The sequence below is a fragment of the Schistocerca cancellata genome, chromosome 9, assembly GCF_023864275.1.
Source record: "Schistocerca cancellata isolate TAMUIC-IGC-003103 chromosome 9, iqSchCanc2.1, whole genome shotgun sequence".
NCBI classification, from domain to species: domain Eukaryota; kingdom Metazoa; phylum Arthropoda; class Insecta; order Orthoptera; family Acrididae; genus Schistocerca; species Schistocerca cancellata.
The window spans coordinates 484,461,775-484,484,772 of record NC_064634.1 but is presented as its reverse complement, the minus strand read 5'-3'; the positions used below and the strand labels follow the sequence as shown (position 1 = coordinate 484,484,772).

Below are 22,998 nucleotides of genomic sequence, written 5' to 3'. Positions count from 1 at the left end.
ACACCTGGAACGAGTCCACCGCACCATTACGTGCATGCTTTCTTACTATGTCAATAAAAATCACTCTGACTGCGACAGGTATGTGAAATACGTCACGTCAGCATATAATAGTCATGTCCATGAAGCTATGGGATATTCCCCTTATGAAGCGGTATATGGCCGACCTATGAATTCGCCTTTTGAGATTGACAAACTGCCCCCTGTAATTAAATCCAAAGACGTGATGGGTTTTTCATTATGTCTAAAAGCCATTTGGAAAAAAGTGAGAGGGAACAACACAAAAGCCACTGCTCAACAGTTAAAGAGGGATAATCAGGAAGCAAAAATGCCTGAGTACAAGATAAGGGATCTAGTTATGTTTCGCAACCCAGTAGTAAAAAAGGGAAGAACTAAGAAGTTTACACCTACGTATGAAGGACCATACCGTATCACCTGGCTTACTTCGCCGGTAAGTGCAGAAATACAGTTAGCAGAACACACAGTGATCGTTCATTTCGACAGGTTAAAGTTGCACAGGGGTTCGAATTTAGGATATCACATGATAATGGAAGTGATTTGAGTTTTTGTAATTGTTTTGTTTGGTATCGTTTAATGTCTCCAGTAATGTTGTCATAACAGTAGAGAATTGCAAACACAAACACTCATTAGTACCGGAGTTAAAGGGAAAAGTTGTCCTTGTCAGTGGAACACGCAGAGATAGGAATCAATTAATCTTATACATGTCACATGGATTTATACTTCACCTGTTGACTCAGTGAATAATAAACAGGAGCAGCTGTTAAAGCTCTATCATAATAACATGTTAGCAACACGTCTTTTTAACTACCAGCAAATCAGCGACAACATGCTGCCATCTACCTACAGTTTGAAATACGCCATAGTACATGTATGTTTATACTGAGCACTCACCTATGCTGGCCACGGTGGCCGAGCGGTTCTAGGCGCTTCAGTCCGGAACCGCGCGACTGCTACGGTCGCAGGTTCGAATCCTGCCTTGGGCATGGATGCGTGTGATGTCCTTAGGTTAGTTAGGTTTAAGTAGTTCTACGTTCTAGGGGACTGATGACCTCAGATGATAAGTCCCATATTGCTCAGAGCCATTTGAACCATTTGAGCCACTCACCTAATAACAGTGTCAAAGAGGGAAAAAACAATTCGGACATCAAACCAGAGAGACAGTGGTTTCAATTAGGAAGAATACATATGTCTGAGTTAAACACCAAATATGCTACTTTACAAGTGAAAGGTGTCCTACCTAAGTGCTATTTTATTGCTTTCTTAAATACGGCACTGAAGAGATGACAAGGTAAGTTTCATGATACTATGTGTTTCTGTATATTAAATGCCAAAACGGAAGTCACATAGTAAACATCAGGCACAGTCTGTTTACAAAGCGCAAGCCTTGTCCCTGCCTGCCAGCTGGTGACATGACCTCCCTCACTTGCTGTCTTCTCCCTGCCCGCCACCCCGCAAAGCAAGCGGCCATTAGGATATCGCCTCTCCCTGCCACTTTGTGAAACCCCTCGCCCCTCACCCCGTATCTGATGGCCCGTCTACCGCCCCACTTCCAGCTGCCTACGTCAGTGTCTTGTATTCCTTCTGTGCATACAGTCCCACTCACTCCTCTCCCCTTCCCGCCCCTCCCTTCGCCCTGCAGGCTACGTGCCTCCGCCACGCTGAAGTAAGCCACCCAGCTGTGCTCCTGCACCTGCGATCTTATGGTTGCCGTGTAACCAGTAATTCCAAGAAGATAGTTATGACAATAAATCCATCTGCCTAATATGGCCCTATAGACTTCACTAGTTTCACCCAGAGATAGGAACCTATTCATGTCATCTATTTGAATTCTCGGTAAATAACTAAAACAAAGGAGAGAAGAAGTTTTTGTTTTGTTTTTGTAATCACTGTCTATTCCACCCAGACAGGGGACGTTGGGGTCTCAAATTGGCCTCAAGCTCTGTTATATTGTCCCCCTTGTGGGTAATAAACAGATTTACATGGCGTCAAGGAAGTCGGCCCTTGCCACGATATTTACACTCCTGGAAATGGAAAAAAGAACACATTGACACCGGTGTGTCAGACCCACCATACTTGCTCCGGACACTGCGAGAGGGCTGTACAAGCAATGATCACACGCACGGCACAGCGGACACACCAGGAACCGCGGTGTTGGCCGTCGAATGGCGCTAGCTGCGCAGCATTTGTGCACCGCCGCCGTCAGTGTCAGCCAGTTTGCCGTGGCATACGGAGCTCCATCGCAGTCTTTAACACTGGTAGCATGCTGCGACAGCGTGGACGTGAACCGTATGTGCAGCTGACGGACTTTGAGCGAGGGCGTATAGTGGGCATGCGGGAGGCCGGGTGGACGTACCGCCGAATTGCTCAACACGTGGGGCGTGAGGTCTCCACAGTACATCGATGTTGTCGCCAGTGGTCGGCGGAAGGTGCACGTGCCCGTCGACCTGGGACCGGACCGCAGCGACGCACGGATGCACGCCAAGACCGTAGGATCCTACGCAGTGCCGTAGGGGACCGCACCGCCACTTCCCAGCAAATTAGGGACACTGTTGCTCCTGGGGTATCGGCGAGGACCATTCGCAACCGTCTCCATGAAGCTGGGCTACGGTCCCGCACACCGTTAGGCCGTCTTCCGCTCACGCCCCAACATCGTGCAGCCCGCCTCCAGTGGTGTCGCGACAGGCGTGAATGGAGGGACGAATGGAGACGTGTCGTCTTCAGCGATGAGAGTCGCTTCTGCCTTGGTGCCAATGATGGTCGTATGCGTGTTTGGCGCCGTGCAGGTGAGCGCCACAATCAGGACTGCATACGACCGAGGCACACAGGGCCAACAACCGGCATCGTGGTGTGGGGAGCGATCTCATACACTGGCCGTACACCACTGGTGATCGTCGAGGGGACACTGAATAGTGCACGGTATATCCAAACCGTCATCGAACCCATCGTTCTACCATTCCTAGACCGGCAAGGGAACTTGCTGTTCCAACAGGACAATGCACGTCCGCATGTATCCCGTGCCACCCAACGTGCTCTAGAAGGTGTAAGTCAACTACCCTGGCCAGCAAGATCTCCGGATCTGTCCCCCATTGAGCATGTTTGGGACTGGATGAAGCGTCGTCTCACGCCGTATGCACGTCCAGCACGAACGCTGGTCCAACTGAGGCGCCAGGTGGAAATGGCATGGCAAGCCGTTCCACAGGACTACATCCAGCATCTCTACGATCGTCTCCATGGGAGAATAGCAGCCTGCATTGCTGCGAAAGGTGTACTAGTGCCGACATTGTGCATGCTCTGTTGCCTGTGTCTATGTGCCTGTGGTTCTGTCAGTGTGATCATGTGATGTATCTGACCCCCGGAATGTGTCAATAAAGTTTCCCCTTCCTGGGACAATGAATTCACGGTGTTCTTATTTCAATTTCCAGGAGTGTATTTGTGTGCGAACCATGTTAGCCAGAAGGAACGGGTTTGAGATGCCAATGTACAATACAGTAAAGTACAGTAAAAACCAAGTTAATGTTAATTCAGAATAACAGCCCTAACATTAGTGGCCAGTTCAGACGCTATTAGCAACTAGTTCCAAGTAAATGATATCTGAGAGAGTCAAGTAGTCATTACAATCCATGAAGAAGTATAAAAATCCATAAATTACGTACATGTCAGAAGAACAGAGTATCTAATTGAGTAAATGAATCATGAAAGTTTCACGAACTTTAATGATCGATTTATGTGAGTCCCTCGAAAAGAAGATCCTTTGCGAGTAACTGTTGTGACCACCCTAAGCTAGGTCTTAGTGACCGCTCAGAGAAACTTGACACCACCAGCCTCCACCCAGCCTCCCCACGTACAAAAGCTCTATTCAGCTCTCCACCGTTGCCACCCCCTGTTGGGGCCAGACTCTGCCATTTGCTTTGTATCTAGCCCCAGGCAAAAGAAATTACTGTTGAGAAAGACCGTATTCTGCATTCCTGCAGCGTCTGAGCTATGTCGCCTAGTGCAGTATACGACGTTAGTGAAAGCAAAAAATACCCAAAACATCCACACTTTATATGCGATCATTTCTACCTTCGCTAATATTACTACTACGGAAATTACTTTTTAATCTGTTGTCGTAGCATCATTGAGAGTGTTTTATGCACGTACTAATCAGGATTTTAAAGGAAGGAAAAGATTAAAGCCCCAATTGAACACTTTGCAACTAACCTTCAACAGAGTAATAGAATAAAATCTAAAACTGTTGCATACGTCCGTTTGGAAAGAGACAGCCTCTACTAGCATTGAACCCATGACCTGCAAGGAGACACTTGAGAAGTCATCCTCGCCTCTATCTGCAATATTAAGTACCCGAGTCACATTGATAATCACTGTTAGTGCTATAAAACAATCACTGGACCCTCCTTTCTCAGAAAATTATACTGGAGTTATCTAATGCTCGACGCCCTGCCATAGTGAGGTGCACTATAATGGACGTACCTGGCCGTGGACGTCACCGCCGCTGCAGCTCCGGTTTGAGCCAGTCATATCTGTAAAGTCAGCAATCCGCAGTCATACGAGCATGTCACCTGCTGCATTTCTAGAGCTCTAAGCAGCACTGGTTCTCAACAGAGAATTCTAAACCACTGTACAACGAACATTTTGTAGAACTTCACGCACATTTTCAATACTAAGCACATTACTTTCCTTCCTATACCTTCTGCACTTGACAATTGGACTATAACTTTATCACAAACAACAGGTACGTTTGGTCGACGTCAACGAGAGGAAACCAGTACCAGTGTCAACAAGTATTAGGAAGCAGGTAGGTGAGAAAGTTAACAAAAGGAACAACAAACAAAACTCAGCGCAAAAGGCTAGGGGACTGCCATCAATCAACCTTACATAGTTATGAGACCAGAAGTACAAATAATGCACGAAATATAAACCAAATGTTTGATAATATTAAAGAAGGTAACGGAAATTATCGATCTGATAACTGAATTAGACATCGAACCACTTTAAATTAAAACTTCTATAATGGAAGTATTAATGTAACACTGGACTATTTCTCAGCATTAGTAGTATCACTGCCACAACGACAGCACACCTATAGGTGAACATTCCAGAGACATGTTATTCGGTATGGAGATGCAAACAAAAGCATACAAAGAATAACAGAGACCTTTTACATTTATTTTGCTATGAAATGTAACTGGAGAATAAGGAAGTTTTGTCCAAGGGAAATAATATTTTGTACTTTTGCTTCTGCTGTGATTTTTATACCCCTTTTGTCACTATAATGGGTTGCCAATTACTTATGTCTTTGTATCATTTTTACTATTGTTCATTTTGTCTATGTTTCATTACCAGTTATTGGAGAGTTCTGCTAGATCTTTGCCAGCACCAGCAATTTAATATTTGTTTTGATGAACCTAGTGTCTCCAAGTGTCATTGTGTTACTAGAATGATGAGAATAATTATTTAACTTGTAGGATTCCAAGTATGCCAGAGTAGGTTCCTGAGTATTACCCATTATTTAAGAGTTTATTAATAATGTTCTAGGTAAGAAACTATTTTGGAAAGGTAATTTAGGACATCACAATGTTTTATTTCATTTGTACGAGGGCAGTTCAATAAGTAATGCAACACATTTTTTTTCTGAAACAGGGGTTGTTTTATTCAGCATTGAAATACACCAGGTTATTCCCCAATCTTTTAGCTACACAACACTATTTTTCAACGTAATCTCCATTCAATGCTACGGCCTTACGCCACATGGAAATGAGGGCCTGTATGCCTGCACGGTACCATTCCACTGGTCGATGTCGGAGCCAACGTCGTACTGCACCAATAACTTCTTCATCATCCGCGTAGTGCCTCCCACGGATTGCGTCCTACATTGGGCCAAACATATGGAAATCCGACGGTGCGAGATCGGGGCTGTAGGGTGCATGAGAAAGAACAGTCCACTGAAGTTTTGTGAGCTCCTCTCGGGTGCGAAGACTTGTGTGAGGTCTTGCGTTGTCATGAAGAAGGAGAAGTTCGTTCAGATTTTTGTGCCTACCAACACGCTGAAGTCGTTTCTTCAATTTCTGAAGAGTAGCACAATACACTTCAGAGTTGATCGTTTGACCATGGGGAAGGACATCGAACAGAATAACCCCTTCAGCGTCCCACAAGACTGTAACCATGACTTTACCAGCTGAGGGTATGGCTTTAAACTTTTTCTTGGTAGGGGAGTGGGTGTGGCGCCACTCCATTGATTGCCGTTTTGTTTCAGGTTCGAAGTGATGAACCCATGATTCATCGCCTGTAACAATCTTTGACAAGAAATTGTCACCCTCAGCCAAATGACGAGCAAGCAATTCCGCACAGATGGTTCTCCTTTGCTCTTTATGGTGTTTGGTTAGACAACGAGGCACCCAGGGGGAACAAACCTTTGAATATCCCAACTGGCGAACAATTGTGACAGCACTACCAACAGAGATGTCAAGTTGAGCACTGAGTTGTTTGATGGTGATCCGTCGATCATCTCGAACGAGTGTGTTCGCACGCTCCGCCATTGCAGGAGTCACAGCTGTGCACGGCCGGCCCGCACGCGGGAGATCAGACAGTCTTGCTTGACCTTGCGGCGATGATGACACACGCTTTGCCCAACGACTCACCGTTCTTTTTTCCACTGCTAGATCACCGTAGACATTCTGCAAGCGCCTGTGAATATCTGAGATGCCCTGGTTTTCCGCCAAAAGAAACTCGATCACTGCCCATTGTTTGCAACGCACATCCGTTACAGACGCCATTTTAACAGCTCCGTACAGCGCTGCCACCTGTCGGAAGTCAATGAAACTATACGAGACGAAGCGGGAATGTTTGAAAATATTCCACAAGAAATTTTCGGTTTTTTCAACCAAAATTGGCCGAGAAAAAAAATGTGTTGCATTACTTATTGAACTGCCCTCGTATTTGGATGTTTGTTCAGAGGGACATGCCACATGCCTACTCCCATGATAGGTAACGTAAAAGGAGTGAATAACGCCCACAGGACCAACAAATTTTGGCCATACACCTAGTCTGTTGGATGAACAAGAGAACCACACCCACAAGTGCCTGCACCTGGTGTGACGCGCCTGGCAGTCGCGCGGATACCTAGCTGTCTATGTCGTTCCTTCACTTTTCAGTTTCGCAACATAGTCCATTCTAACCATTTTCATCTTTCAATTTCCAACAGAACAACGCCTTTTGGAGTTTATTATCCAGGTGTATTCCAACACAAAACTATTCAGTTCATGTGAACTAACACAGTTAGACTTTAACCTTTCATGTCGAAGAAGAGTTCATGAGAACAGTGTTCCATGCTCTCTGATGACCACTGATCAGGCATTGTCAGACGCGAATTGCGTCCAGCCTGCAGCTGACTGCCACTAAGTAGAAATCTCAGTTCAGAACTTTGGCCTTTTTTGACATTATTCTTCCATTGTATTTTCTGGAGGATCTCTGACTACTGAAGTAGTATTATTTAATGATATGTCGTGTCTCAGGACACTGTGATATACCCAAGGAAAGATGGAGTTTTAAGCAACTAGCTGGGCCAGCACCTAGGAGTTATAGAGACGGCGAGTTTAGTCGCAAATGGTGAGAGGATGAAGACAGCGAATTTGGTCGCACAGTAAAGTTTTTTCTATGTGAGAGATATTGAGTTTTAAGAAGAAGTATGTAGCAGTTATCTTGGAACTGCAGCATTGTCGTATACACAGTTAAGTAGGTGATACTGTCATGTCAACGATGCGCCGTGCACTACAACTTCATAAAGGTAAAATCCTTAGTCATTTGTAATTCAATTCCTTATGCTTTCTGTTTCCTGTCTTTGGGATCTGTCACCTTTCCTTCTTCGATTCCAACAATGTGAATGTAATATTTCATTTCCTACTTCTCATCAGAGTACCAAGCTATCCTTCTCTCTGCCCACATGCATTCGTCTCTGTTGCTGGACCCTTCTCTTTTACTGCATCATTTCTATTAAATGACTAAACCCTATTGTATAGGAGGATCCAGGTAACAAGTTAGCATTTCCGCACTATTGAAGATATTGAATTTACTTGAATATGTTTTATGTATAACACCTAAATATATAAATGTTGTATCTGTCAATTATGAGCCAATTTAGTAATACAAAAAGTCACACAAATCTCCTGTACACCAACCAACCAACCAACGGTATTAATCCTTCATTACTATGAACACAACTTCCAGTCACAGACGTATGAGATAGAAATCGCAAACAGTGGATTTCTAGCAAACCGTTCTTATTGTGATATTATAGTTTTCATGCCATTATGGCTTACTTCCTTAGTATGCGTACCCACTTACCTATTTTTTTCTGCCTGAAAGCTCATTTGTGGTACCTCTATCAACTTATTTGCCTGCTTTATCTAATATATCAAATGATCGCCTCTTAACGTCAATTGATGACCTTTCAAAGCATGAGCAAGGACAAATTCCTTACTATCGCCTGTTAGCACACCTAAATGAATGGCAGACAGTCACTTAACTTCATACAACCATTATAACCAGCGTCACAGTAACCCCAGTCACTGCTATTCTTTTTATTGTACTGATATGGACCTTGTACAAAAAGAGATTTTGTAAATCGTTGAGACCGCTCCTCCAATGGTTACAGACCCCCAGCGTCAGGGCGAATATTTCCCATGACTGGAAGAAAGAACCTATCAGGCACGTGCCCTCTCTCAGTTTTAAGAGTGCAACTGTATAATCTACCAATGTGAAAACTTGTGCAGTATAGTGAAGTGCCCCCCTAGTGTTAACTCCCCTTATGAATGTGTTTGAAACGTGTGAACCTCCCCTCATACCCCACTGCGCTTAGTTCCGGCGAACAGGCTTGGCCACAGCCACGCCCTCTTCTCGCCGGCAGCTTGCACGCTGCTCACTGGGGATAATACAATGCGCCGCCTCGCCCCACTCGCCCCTGCGTGTGACTCCAGTGGTGATGTGTATCTGTTAACTTCAATTTATATTCGTCACTTCTCATTCTTAATCACATAAATACGTACAGCGGGCGAAGGAGCCTGCAAACATGTTAAGTTTGCCTCCTTCAGACTGTTATTTTCTAATGTACACTCCTGGAAATTGAAATAAGAACACCGTGAATTCATTGTCCCAGGAAGGGGAAACTTTATTGACACATTCCTGGGGTCAGATACATCACATGATCACACTGATAGAACCACAGTGACATAGACACAGGCAACAGAGCATGCACAATGTCGGCACTAGTACAGTGTATATCCATCTTTCGCAGCAATGCAGGCTGCTATGCTCCCATGGAGACGATCGTAGAGATGCTGGATATAGTCCTGTGGAACGGCTTGCCATGCCATTTCCACCTGGCGCCTCAGTTGGACCAGCGTTCGTGCTGGACGTGCAGACCGCGTGAGACGACGCTTCATCCAGTCCCAAACATGCTCAATGGGGGACAGATCCGGAGATCTTGCTGGCCAGGGTAGTTGACTTACACCTTCTAGAGCACGTTGGGTGGCACGGGATACATGCGGACGTGCATTGTCCTGTTGGAACAGCAAGTTCCCTTGCCGGTCTAGGAATGGTAGAACGATGGGTTCGATGACGGTTTGGATGTACCGTGCACTATTCAGTGTCCCCTCGACGATCACCAGTGGTGTACGGCCAGTGTAGGAGATCGCTCCCCACACCATGATGCCGGGTGTTGGCCCTGTGTGCCTCGGTCGTATGCAGTCCTGGTTGTGGCGCTCACCTGCACGGCGCCAAACACGCATACGACCGTCATTGGCACCAAGGCAGAAGCGACTCTCATCGCTGAAGACGACACGTCTCCATTCGTCCCTCCATTCACGCCTGTCGCGACACCACTGGAGGCGGGCTGCACGATGTTGGGGCGTGAGCGGAAGACGGCCTAACGGTGTGCGGGACCGTAGCCCAGCTTCATGGAGACGGTTTCGAATGGTCCTCGCTGATACCCCAGGAGCAACAGTGTCCCTAATTTGCTGGGAAGTGGCGGTGCGGTCCCCTACGCCATGCAGTAGGATCCTACGGTCTTGGCGTGCATCCGTGCGTCGCTGCGGTCCGGTCCCAGGTCGACGGGCACGTGCACCTTCCGCCGACCACTGGCGACAACATCGATGTACTGTGGAGACCTCACGCCCCACGTGTTGAGCAATTCGGCGGTATGTCCACCCGGCCTCCCGCATGCCCACTATACGCCCTCGCTCAAAGTCCGTCAACTGCACATACGGTTCACGTCCACGCTGTCGCGGCATGCTACCAGTGTTAAAGACTGCGATGGAGCTCCGTATGCCACGGCAAACTGGCTGACACTGACGGCGGCGGTGCACAAATGCTGCGCAGCTAGCGCCATTCGACGGCCAACACCGCGGTTCCTGGTGTGTCCGCTGTGCCGTGCATGTGATCATTGCTTGTACAGCCCTCTCGCAGTGTCCGGAGCAAGTAAGGTGGGTCTGACACACCGGTGTCAATTTGTTATTTTTTCCATTTCCAGGAGTGTATTTCATCCACACTTATAGTCAATGTAATTTTTTTGGCATTTTATAATGTTTATTCCTCGTTCTTGTATACACTTAATATTGTTGATATGTGTAAGCCCATTTGAGACCCCTAGAAGGTCTTAAAGTATCTATATCCACCCATAGTTTATGGCTGCTGTCGTCTTCTGTGGGAACCTTTAACAGTCAAATAAACACTTTTTTTTTTTTACAGATTAACTTGTCTACATTTACATACTAATTACAGTGATAGAATTCACATACGTTCTCCGCTCCCACGGAAGAGGGAGGAGTGTAAGGATGAGCCAGATAGTAGTCCTATAGTAGGGGATTTTCTTTTCTTTTTTATTCGCTTTCAAAAGTCACTTCATTCTCAAGCAGTAGCCGGCAACTTCGGCTGTCTGTAACTTTCCCATCCCACGGTCCAGCAACAGTAAGTCAGCACTGGGGTCAGCAAACTCAATCACGCACCTCGCTCGTGTGCTAACAACATAATGCCGTCTCTGCGACGCTGAACAAGCCATGCTCTGGAAATTTCCATACCACCCCCACGGGTTCCTCAGCTTCTGACCAATGAGGGCTGAGGAAGCCGTGTGGCCGTGCTGGATGTACTCTGCCGCCCTCCGCCGGGTCTCTCTCTCGATCGCGCGCCCTGTAGCAATCAACACCTCCTGCCCTTCCTGGTGATGTGGCACTGTGGACTTTTATTTTTTCAGTAGCTGCCACGCCAGTCGGACTTGTCCAAATGGCAGACACTGCTTTTCCTTAGTTATACGAACTACATTTTGTCCCTGACTACACTCTGACTCACCCTCGCCTCCCTGGACCTGACTATGTGCCCCTTTTTCATTGCAGTTTTAGCTAATAAAAGACCTATTAACTAAAATCTTCCTAATGGTTTATTCCTGCCCACCATCTTCCACTCTGGCTGTCCTGAACATTATTTTTATTTAATATTCATCATTTATTTATATTTCAATATTTCCTTTCATTTATATTTATATTCCTTCATGTTTATAAAATAGATCAGAAGAATTCAGAGTGTATGATGTTGTTTGCATACTTTTGTGTTCTGTCTATCTCTCTCTTACTCTGACAAACACACACACTTTACATTTCTTTATATTTCTAAATATTTACGTTATTTAAATCTTTCAGGCATGTATACCATTTGCAATAAAATAAGTCATCATCATCATCGTTCTTCAGATGGTAACTACCCCAAGTTAATGTATTCACATCATCTGGAAGTATGAAACAGTTATCATCTTTCACTGAAACTGGTAATTTGCATGGCTTTATGGTCAAACTTTGGGCTGCTTAGAACGAATTACACACTGCACAGTCAATTTCTCAGTATCATTTAACATGCATTTCCAGCATTCGTTATTATTAAGTTCTTCTGCTGATGAGCGTTTCACACCTTTTGCTCTGCTACGAATTGCCACTCAGTTTCAAGAGCATATGTTTATGTTCTCAGTTGTATGAATTTTGTAACAGTCTCTCCTAACAATTTATGTGTCATTAAACTAACTTAATTTCTATTGTTAAGTGTATGATGTTATAAATGTTATTGTGAGGGTAAGCTGACGTGTCATACCGCATATACACATCACTTTTAATAACATCATAATTATTTGCAGTGGTTATGTGATATAGAAGACTATCCATGCCTGCGTAACACATTTTAACACTTTTCAACTTAAGTTTCTTCGGAATGTAGTCATAATGAAAATCTACGAGCAGCTCCTCAGAAATATCTGAAATGGCTATACCGATAATTACATAATTATCAAAAACAATGTTAAGTATACTTAATTCGATTGTGATCAAATCATGATTAAAAATGTGACATTGCACTTGATATTCGGTCTTGCAATTAGAAGAACTTCTTATCTTACTTCCTAACTTGTTAACAGGTTCACATCAGACATTTTTGGCACATTTTGCATAGTTTGCATAAAAAGCTCATTATTTGAGGTTGAGTTTGAAGAAATTGTTCTTTGCGTTATGCATTTCTCAGCTGTAATATTGTGTTACATGCCAACCTTGTATAGGGCAGCACAGCCAGGAAAATTTTTAAAGACCGAGAGCGAAGCTATCTCGCTGTGTTACGGCAATGTCGGCTCGAGGAGGCGCCAATGAAAACATTTCACCAGCGGGACTGGGTCAGGCCTAAACACATCGGCGTTTCTGGCGAGCCGGACAGCAGACTTAAGAAAAATGTAGTCGGTCAGAGCAGCCAGACAGGGTCACGTTACCTTCGTTAAGTGACGAAAGAAAGACTAAGGCGAATGCAACAAACGGCAGCAAGAGCTTTTACGAACCTGAGCTATACTATAACAAACTTTTATAGCAAGCACGGAAAAAGGAAAACCGCTGATAGGTTCGCAACAGCAAGCCCTATACGACGTCGGACAAACATTAGCCACTAGTTCGCGACTTGAATAAACACAGAAGTTAAGCTCGTAAGGCAGTCGGTCAGAAGGATCGGTGGCGTACATGACGTTCGCAATCAATTCCATGATTGCAACGAACTGTTTCTCGTACAAGTCTGTTGTAAATTTCCTACACGCTGCGGACAATAACGGTCGCTACTGGGAGAGACGGCTACCTCTCCATAATAACCAGTTGCAGTGTTCAACACCACATTCTTCCTTTATTGCAAATGGGATGACATGGAGGTCCCTCCCTCCTACCAGGATCAGGATACCAGCACTCCGGCGGACCGAATAGCGCCTACCTGGACGGCAGACCAGTATCGCCGAACATCACGGCTACACGGTAACCGTCAACGCGGTACGACGAATGACGGAGAAGGGTGGTGAGCGGGAGGCGACTCAGCAGCTGTCAAGTCGGCTTGTGAGTAAATTTAGTACACGCGCCGCCATCAGTCACTGCCGCTGCGTCGCAGTACAGTCGGTGCCAGGATCGCTGCAAACGGCGAACCGCCAGTGCAGCAGCCGGCTGGAACAAAGTGTGACGTGTCATTTGCCTTGAGCCGCCTGATGGCCGCTTATGACGCAGTTTCTCAGTGAGCACTGACAGACGATGCCGCCCACGAGTCAAGAGGCTGCCGGTAATCTTATGGAAATACACTCCTGGAAATGGAAAAAAGAACACATTGACACCGGTGTGTCAGACCCACCATACTTGCTCCGGACACTGCGAGAGGGCTGTACAAGCAATGATCACACGCACGGCACAGCGGACACACCAGGAACCGCGGTGTTGGCCGTCGAATGGCGCTAGCTGCGCAGCATTTGTGCACCGCCGCCGTCAGTGTCAGCCAGTTTGCCGTGGCATACGGAGCTCCATCGCAGTCTTTAACACTGGTAGTATGCCGCGACAGCGTGGACGTGAACCGTATGTGCAGTTGACGGACTTTGAGCGAGGGCGTATAGTGGGCATGCGGGAGGTCGGGTGGACGTACCGCCGAATTGCTCAACACGTGGGGCGTGAGGTCTCCACAGTACATCGATGTTGTCGCCAGTCGTCGGCGGAAGGTGCACGTGCCCGTCGACTTGGGACCGGACTGCAGCGGCGCACGGATGGACGCCAAAACCGTAGGATCCTACGCAGTGTCGTAGGGGACCGCACCGCCACTACCCAGCAATTTAGGGACACTGTTGCTCCTGGGGTATTGGCGAGGACCATTCGCAACCGTCTCCATGAAGCTGGGCTACGGTCCCGCACACCGTTAGGCCGTCTTCCGCTCACGCCCCAACATCGTGCAGCCCGCCTCCAGTGGTTTCGCGACAGTCGTGAATGGAGGCACGAATGGAGACGTGTCGTCTTCAGCGATGAGAGTCGCTTCTGCCTTGGTGCTAATGATAGTCGTATGCGTGTTTGACGCCGTGCAGGTGAGCGCCACAATCAGGACTGCATACGACCGAGGCACACAGGGCCAACACCCGGCATCATGGTGTGGGGAGCGATCTCCTACACTGGCCGTACACCACTGGTGATCGTCGAGGGGACACTGAATAGTGCACGGTACATCCAAACCGTCATCGAACCCATCGTTCTACCATTCCTAGACCGGCAAGGGAACTTGCTGTTCCAACAGGACAATGCACGTCCGCATGTATCCCGTGCCACCCAACGTGCTCTAGAAGGTGTAAGTCAACTACCCTGGCCAGCAAGATCTCCGGATCTGTCCCCCATTGAGCATGTTTGGGACTGGATGAAGCGTCGTCTCACGCGGTCTGCACGTCCAGCACGAACGCTGGTCCAACTGACGCGCCAGGTGGAAATGGCATGGCAATCCGTTCCACAGTACTACATCCAGCATCTCTACGATCTACGATCGTCTCCATGGGAGAATAGCAGCCTGCATTGCCGCGAAAGGTGGATATACACTGTACTAGTGCCGACATTGTGCATGCTCTGTTGCCTGTGTCTATGTGCCTGTGGTTCTGTCAGTGTGATCATGTGATGTATCTGACCCCAGGAATGTGTCAATAAAGTTTCCCCTTCCTGGGACAATGAATTCACGGTGTTCTTATTTCAATTTCCAGGAGTGTAATTAACTTATTCTGAATCTTCTTTCACTGCCTCTACCGGTGACCAAAGGTCACAACTACCCTCCCGAGGAAAAGGAACAAGTAGCGAACTGGAAGAGGGCCTCCTGATACAGAACCAGCTCTATTTACGACCTCCCAATAGTCGCTTCTTCCAATCGACACGCTGTTTCACCCAGGCAGACACGCAAAATGAGGAGATGTGGTGAATTTTGTGCAGAATAAGATTATTCCTCTTACACTGCTTTAAATTCACATAGTGAGTCACGTAATTTTTCTTAACATATAACACATAAATGAGTTTCTCTCGAACTCCTGGAATGTTGGTGCAAGATGGCGGAACAGTTTTCTTTGGGCACAGTTGCCTGAGATACACGTAATTTTTCTGGCTCCTGAAGATCTGCTTCTAAAAAGTAATCTGTCTCTGAATCATCACGTACGCTCATTACATGAAAACTGTGCACCGACAGCTATGCAAATTTAGAAGAAGTAGTCGTTGAAAGCGGTAAGACACTTCTTTTAGGTTTTTTTAAAGGGGGTTTCTGCACACGTCGAATTTCATTGTAAACTGCTCTATTTTTCTAGTGGATGACAGTCACTGTCCCCTATCGTTATTGCAGAAACTGCAATATCGAATGAGAAACAGTATGCATGAGTTACAGCATTTAATCAATAGATCAAAAATGTATGGTTGTTACTAGTAAGACATGTGCATGACACTTATATTTGTTTGGTTGCAGACATGTCCTAGATGAAAGGCATTGGATAACAATGACATTTACAGTAGCACAACACCAAAATCATGCCTCAAGTGGAAGCCCCACTTTTATATCCCACCTCCCTCCAGAGTCAGGAAAATAGTGCCGAGTTGTTGCAAGCCCTCCTGCTAAATTAGAAATTAGTGGGGAAGGAAGGAATCTGTGCATGCGCATTGACAGAATTTCTTATCTCGTCTGAAACGCCTAAAAGCAAATCCCCACCAGTTTCCAGATCTGTCTTTAAAGGCAAAATAAACTGCCATAAGTGCCGTGTTTAAAACACAGCCATTATATGTTCAAAATGGTTCAAATGGCTCTGAGCACTATGGGACTTAACAGCTATGGTCATCAGTCCCCTAGAACTTAGAACTACTTAAACCTAACTAACCTAAGGACATCACACACATCCATGCCCGAGGCAGGATTCGAACCTGCGACCGTAGCAGTCGCGCGGTTCCGGACTGAGCGCCTAGAACCGCGAGACCACCGCGGCCGGCTCCATTATATGTCTCTTCCGCATAGCAAAAGAAAATGATTTAGAAAGCATGTGTGCTCTCAAGATATGCAGGATCAAGGAAACCGTAATGCACTATCTACTGCATGCGTCATCACTGTAGTCATCATACTTCATGTCTACATTTCAAAGAACGGGAAACGGATACGCAGATTCAAGGAACTCAGAAAGAAAGTGGTGTTGTCTGTCTGGACGTCTTTACTGCATAGATTACACTGGCTGTCATAATTATAGTTTCACAGTGAGTCAGCCGTCTAATTCTCTCCAGTATACCAGCAAGTCTCGCAAGCTCCGATGACAGCGACTTACCGCACACAGCATCTTGTCAGGGCACTGCCGGCCATCTACCATAGCTACCAGCCCAAATTATCTGTCACAGGAAGCGTGTTGACGTACGTATTTAATGTTATTTTAAGGAAAACTAATGCATAGGAAACCATGCTCAACAAGATCAAACCAGTTAGGAGGTCAAATGGTTCAAATGACTCTGAGCACTATGGGACTTAACAGCTGAGGTCATCAGTCCCCTAGAACTTAGAACTACTTAAACCTAACTAACCTAAGGACATCACATCACATCCATGCCCGAGGCAGGATTCGAACCTGCGACCGTAGCGGTAGCGCGGTTCCAGACTGACGCGCCTAGAATCGCTCGGCCACTACGGCCGGCCCAACAGAGGTGTCATCTAAACATTTTAAAAACATCGACATTTATTTGCATACAAAGAAGACAAACCATAATGTGTCACGAAGAGAAAAAAATCCTTTAGTATAAGCTCAGAGCAGCATGAGCACATCAGTGTCGTAGTAAAAGTAACTTCCTGGCTGCTTATGATGTCTGCGTGAATGAAATGCCTTTTGTAAAAGTTTTGACGCTCTGTGTAAGTGCATGCATTGTGGAAACTTATTTTTGACAGTCTGTGTGAAAGAAGTTCCTTGAGGAGCTTACTTGTATAAAAAGGAGGTTTGGTTACACTGTGTTATCATCAGAAAAACAGTAACAGAAGAAAGGCTTGGTCAAGAGATCTCACTGACTTAGAAGTCAACTAATCACTGGATGTCACCTGAGTACCAAATCCATGAGGGAAAAGCTGCCCACATCTGTTGATGATGTGAAGCGGAAACGAGAAGGAACAACAACCACAGCTACACCTTTTCCAGGTGCAGCTCACAGAGGGTTTTCGTAAACAACCTAATAAAATCAACAGTGGGAATCAGACAAGACTTCCCAAGTGCTACCAGTAGTCTCGTTAGTACAGTGATTAGGCATAGAGAGGCAAAAAGAATGGGGTGCGATAAGCCCTACATTTCAATAATCAGTGCTAAGTGTGTTGGAATTGTTGTAAACAGCAACGCCACTAAACACTAGATAACTGTAAGTGAGTGATTTGGCTAGGTAAATCGCAATAGAACCTGTGGCAATCCTATCCACAATGGTGTCTGCCAACAGTAAAATACGGGAAAGAAGGTAATTTTACACTATGGAGAGTATTTTCTGTGCCAGGTGCGTGGTCCCATTATTGCACTTAAGGGGGGTAGGACATCAAACGGGCAGACTTGGAGCAGGAGAGGCACCATAGGACATTGTAATTTCCATTGTCTATACTTTTACAAATAAATTCATAAAGCTTTGTGAGCATGACCGGGAATGATTCAGCATTCACACTGATTGCACTGGAAGTTCAAAAACATCACAAAATAATTACGTTTTTTCACATGTGAAATTTCACCATTTTGTTTTCACATACTGTTGGCTCCATTTGTTGCTATAGGTACGCCTTTCTTCATAAGTATGATAAAATGAATCAGCTGTTACATTTTAAACTTCATGTTTAGAAAAAACTCGAATTTTATAGTTAATTCTCTCAATTTTTACCACAGACTGAAAGCGGAACCCATGAAGCTGATCACCTCGGGACAGTCTGTTTGTGACCATCAACCACCCGTTTAATTTTGACCCTAATGGCCTGGAAAAGCTCTGCACATGCGTCTCTTCTGATGCAACGCAATCGCCAATAATAACACAATAAATCTGTGAAAGTGCGCTGAAGTTATGAGTTCAGTCATAACAGTCTTCATGTGATTTCTCCGTCGATTGTCGCATTGAGATAAGTAGTCTTTGATGTATCTACATACATTCAATTACGAGGTATGTCACGTAAGAATAACGCCAACATCAAGGAAAGGGGGTTCTGAAGATCACAGTAGTGAATTCGAGTTGACATCCTTCTCTTTACATTGCCCATATCGCAGTTGTGTCAGATACATCTAGGATGTAATCGAACATCATTTCAGAGATCACGAGACACTTCCTCATAATTCTTGGGAACCATGTGACGTGGGTGCGGACATAGGGACACGTTCTGCAAACTGGTATAACCTGCTGTGGTGTTCCTGACACGGCGTGATATTTTGTATAACTGTTTCTTGCTATCTTGAAATTCAGAGAGACCAAAAGTCCACTGTTGCGTGCTGTAATATTTGGCAGGTCGAATGGAATTGATTTTAACCATTCTAGATTACTAGCTAGTTCATAACGGGAAAACTGAACTGTTTGTATTTTCTTACTTTGGTGTTATAAGCCCTAAAAGATCATCGTCCATCGAGGAAACAATATTCATAATCATTTCTGGGTCTGCTTTTGCTGGGTACAATTTTTCTTCAACGACTTGATGGTCTGACTGGCAGAAGGAGGTAGAGATGTACAGGAATACCTGAAAAAAATCATTTTTAGACATTCTATTAGTAAAATTGTATTGTCAATACGTGTTGTAATTATAAATCAGTATATGTTCCTCAAATAACGGTCATTTTGAATATAAACAGTATGGTTTACGTAAGTATATATTCCACTTAATGGAATTCTAGACCGAAAGTCATAAGACGTACATTACTAAGTTCCTCAGGCATCACTCACAGTTTACACAGTAAAGTAGTTATGAAAGTAAAGCAAGCTTTCAAGTTCTCACAAGAGAAGGCGACACTGTATACTCAGCTCTCGAAAAGTAAATTAAATTGAATACTCAGTTGTCAAATTTTATTTCGCTATTTAGTCTAGAGGAATTTTAAATTTTCTACTAACAGGTGTCCACGCACTTTGAATCATAATGTTTGTTTCATAAGTATCGTATCATCGTATCATACTTCGTTCTGTCTTACTCCTGTTAAGTAGATACTCCAGACGATTTGGGCTCCATGATAAAGATCTCAGGAATGGACGACTTGGGTACATTTTCCAATAATTTATTGTCTGGCTGTTTGAAGATTGTTGCAAAGACAACACTGAGCTCAGATGGAAACACAGTTCTAAGCAAAGAGGGGAAATCAGAAAGGTGGAAGGAGTATATAGAGGGTCTATACAAGTGCGATGTACTTGAGGACAATATTATGGAAATGGAAGAGGATGTAGATGAAGATGAAATGGGAGATACGATACTGCGTGAAGAGTTTGACAGAGCACTGAAAGACCTGAGTCGAAACAAGGCCCCGGGAGTAGACAACATTCCATTAGAACTACTGACGGCCTTGGGAGAGCCAGTCCTGACAAAACTCTACCATCTGATGAGCAAGATATACGAGACAGGCGAAATACCCCGAGACGTCAAGAAGAATATAATAATTCCAATCCCAAAGAAAGCTGGTGTTGACAGATGTGAAAATTACCGAACTATCAGTTTAATAAGTCACAGCTGCAAAATACTAACACGAATTATTTACAGACGAATGGAAAAACTGGTAGAAGCCGACCTCGGGGAAGATCAGTTTGGATTCCGTAGAAATGTTGGAACACGTGAGGCAATACTGACCTTACGACTTATCTTAGAAGAAAGACTAAGGAAAGGCAAACCTACGTTTCTAGCATTTGTAGACTTAGAGAAAGCCTTTGACAATGTTGACTGGAATACTGTCTTTCAAATTCTGAAGGTGGCATGGGTAAAATACAGGGAGCGAAAGGCTATTTACAATTTGTACAGAAACCAGATGGCAGTTGTAAGAGTCGAGGGGCCTGAAAGGGAAGCAGTGGTTGGGAAGGGAGTGAGACAGGGTTGTAGCCTCTCCCCGATGTTATTCACTCTGCATATTGAGCAAGCAGTAAAGGAGACAAAAGAAAAATTTGGAGTAGGTATTAAAATCCAGGGAGAAGAAATAAAAACTTTGAGGTTCGCCGATGACATTGTAATTCTGTCAGAGACAACAAAGGACTTGGAAGATCAGTTGAATGGAATGGACAGTGTCTTGAAAGGAGGATATAAGATGAACATCAACAAAAGCAAAACAAGGATAATGGAATGTAGTCGAATTAAGTCGGGTGATGCTGAGGGAATTAGATTAGGAAATGAGACACTTAAAGTAGTAAAGGAGTTTTGCTTTTTGGGGAGCAAAATAACTGATGATGGTCGAAATAGAGAGGATATAAATTGTAGACTGGCAATGGTAAGGAAAGCGTTTCTGAAGAAGAGAAATTTGTTAACATCGAGTATAGATTTAAGTGTCAGGAAGTCGTTTCTGAAAATATTTGTATGGAGTGTAGCCATGTATGGAAGTGAAACATGGACGGCAAATAGTTTGGACAAGAAGAGAATAGAAGCTTTGGAAATGTGGTGCTACAGAAGAATGCTGAAGATTAGATGGGTAGATCACATAACTAATGAGGAAGTATTGAATAGGATTGGGGAGAAGAGAAGTCTGTGGCACAACTTGACTAGAAGAAGGGATCGGTTTTTAGGTCATGTCCTGAAGCATCAAGGGATCACAAATTTAGCATTGGAGGGCAGCATGGAGGGTAAAAATCGTAGAGGGAGACCAAGAGATGAATACACTAAACAGATTCAGAAGGATGTAGGTTGCAGTAGGTACTGGGAGATGAAGGAGCTTGCACAGAATAGATTAGCATGGAGAGCTGCATCAAACCAGTCTCAGGACTGAAGACCACAACAACAACAACAACAACAACACTGGTTACAAAAGGATTTATTGAACTGGAGCTGGAGGTAATATTACGACGAATGGAGGGTGAGGTTGAATGCAGGAAAAGTGGCGCAATTAGCTTACTGCCGAAAAAAAGAGAAGAGGGCTCTTATGGGACGGCAGTTTTGCACTGGAGATATAGAAGGGATAGCAGGAGTGGTCTTGACGCATTCCTGCATCGAGGACGAATATACAAGAGAGGTTAATGTTTATTCTTGCATAACATGGGCCACCAGTTGCAAAGGATACAGTTAATCAGCTATTGTTCCTTGGAATCACGTACCACAACCCACCGCGAGATTCAATGTCGCTTGGTGGCGTTGCTTATACGTGGCTCAGTAAGGAAAGAAATTAGGAAAACCGATAGCATACGTTATACTGACAAGGGACAAGTTTTTACGGCCCAACACTGTCATTCAAACAGTTTTCATTCAAAATGAATGAAAACAGGAGAAAATAGGTTCGAGGTGTTCATCAGGAAAGCTAAAACTCTATATGAAAGAGGCAATACCTGCGAAATTTGATAAAATTGAAATTCTCCTCACCTCTCCTACTGAACTCAGGAAAATAATAAACTCATTCAAAATTAAAAATCAGCATGGAATTGATGACATCTCCAGCAAAGTACTAAATGCTTGTTCCCAACAGATGTAATGTAAATGTCGTGTGACTAGGGCCTCCTGTAGGGTAGGCCGTTCGCCGAGAGCAAGTCTTTCGACGTGACGCCACTTCGGCAACTTGCGCGTCGATGGGGATGAAATGATGATGATTAAGCCAACACGACACCCAGTCCATGAGTGGAGGAAATCTCCGACCCGGCCGGAAATCAAACCCGGGCCCTTAGGATTGACATTCTCTCGCGCTGACCACCCAGCTACCGAGGGCGGACAAAAGATGTAATAGTTCATTGAAACAGAACTTTTGACGCGATAGATTGAAATATGCTACTGTTAAACCATTGCATGAAAAGGGGGATTGGTCTGATGCCAACAACAGCCACCCACCTTCAAGTCTGAGACCTTTGTCCAAAATTCTTGATAATTAAATACACTCCTGGAAATGGAAAAAAGAACACATTGACACCGGTGTGTCAGACCCACCATACTTGCTCCGGACACTGCGAGAGGGCTGTACAAGCAATGATCACACGCACGGCACAGCGGACACACCAGGAACCGCGCTGTTGGCCGTCGAATGGCGCTAGCTGCGCAGCATTTGTGCACCGCCGCCGTCAGTGTCAGCCAGTTTGCCGTGGCATACGGAGCTCCATCGCAGTCTTTAACACTGGTAGCATGGCGCGACAGCGTGGACGTGAACCGTATGTGCAGTTGACGGACTTTGAGCGAGGGCGTATAGTGGGCATGCGGGAGGCCGGGTGGACGTACCGCCGAATTGCTCAACACGTGGGGCGTGAGGTCTCCACAGTACATCGATGTTGTCGCCAGTGGTCGGCGGAAGGTGCACGTGCCCGTCGACCTGGGACCGGACCGCAGCGACGCACGGATGCACGCCAAGACCGTAGGATCCTACGCAGTGCCGTAGGGGACCGCACCGCCACTTCCCAGCAAATTAGGGACACTGTTGCTCCTGGGGTATCGGCGAGGACCATTCGCAACCGTCTCCATGAAGCTGGGCTACGGTCCCGCACAACGTTAGCCCGTCTTCCGCTCACGCCCCAACATCGTGCAGCC

At 45.3% G+C, this 22,998-nt stretch overlaps 1 protein-coding gene across 2 annotated transcripts in view; it reads right to left on the bottom strand.

The window, feature by feature from the left end:
• Nucleotides 1-22,998, bottom strand: part of LOC126100487 (fatty acyl-CoA reductase 1-like) — a 253,551-nt gene that overhangs the window by 129,282 nt on the left and 101,271 nt on the right. For both annotated transcript variants that reach the window (XM_049911094.1, XM_049911093.1), the window contains exon 4: nucleotides 18,908-19,053. In XM_049911094.1, coding sequence (XP_049767051.1) covers nucleotides 18,908-19,053 — 146 coding nt within the window. The remainder of the gene's footprint in view (nucleotides 1-18,907; nucleotides 19,054-22,998) is intronic.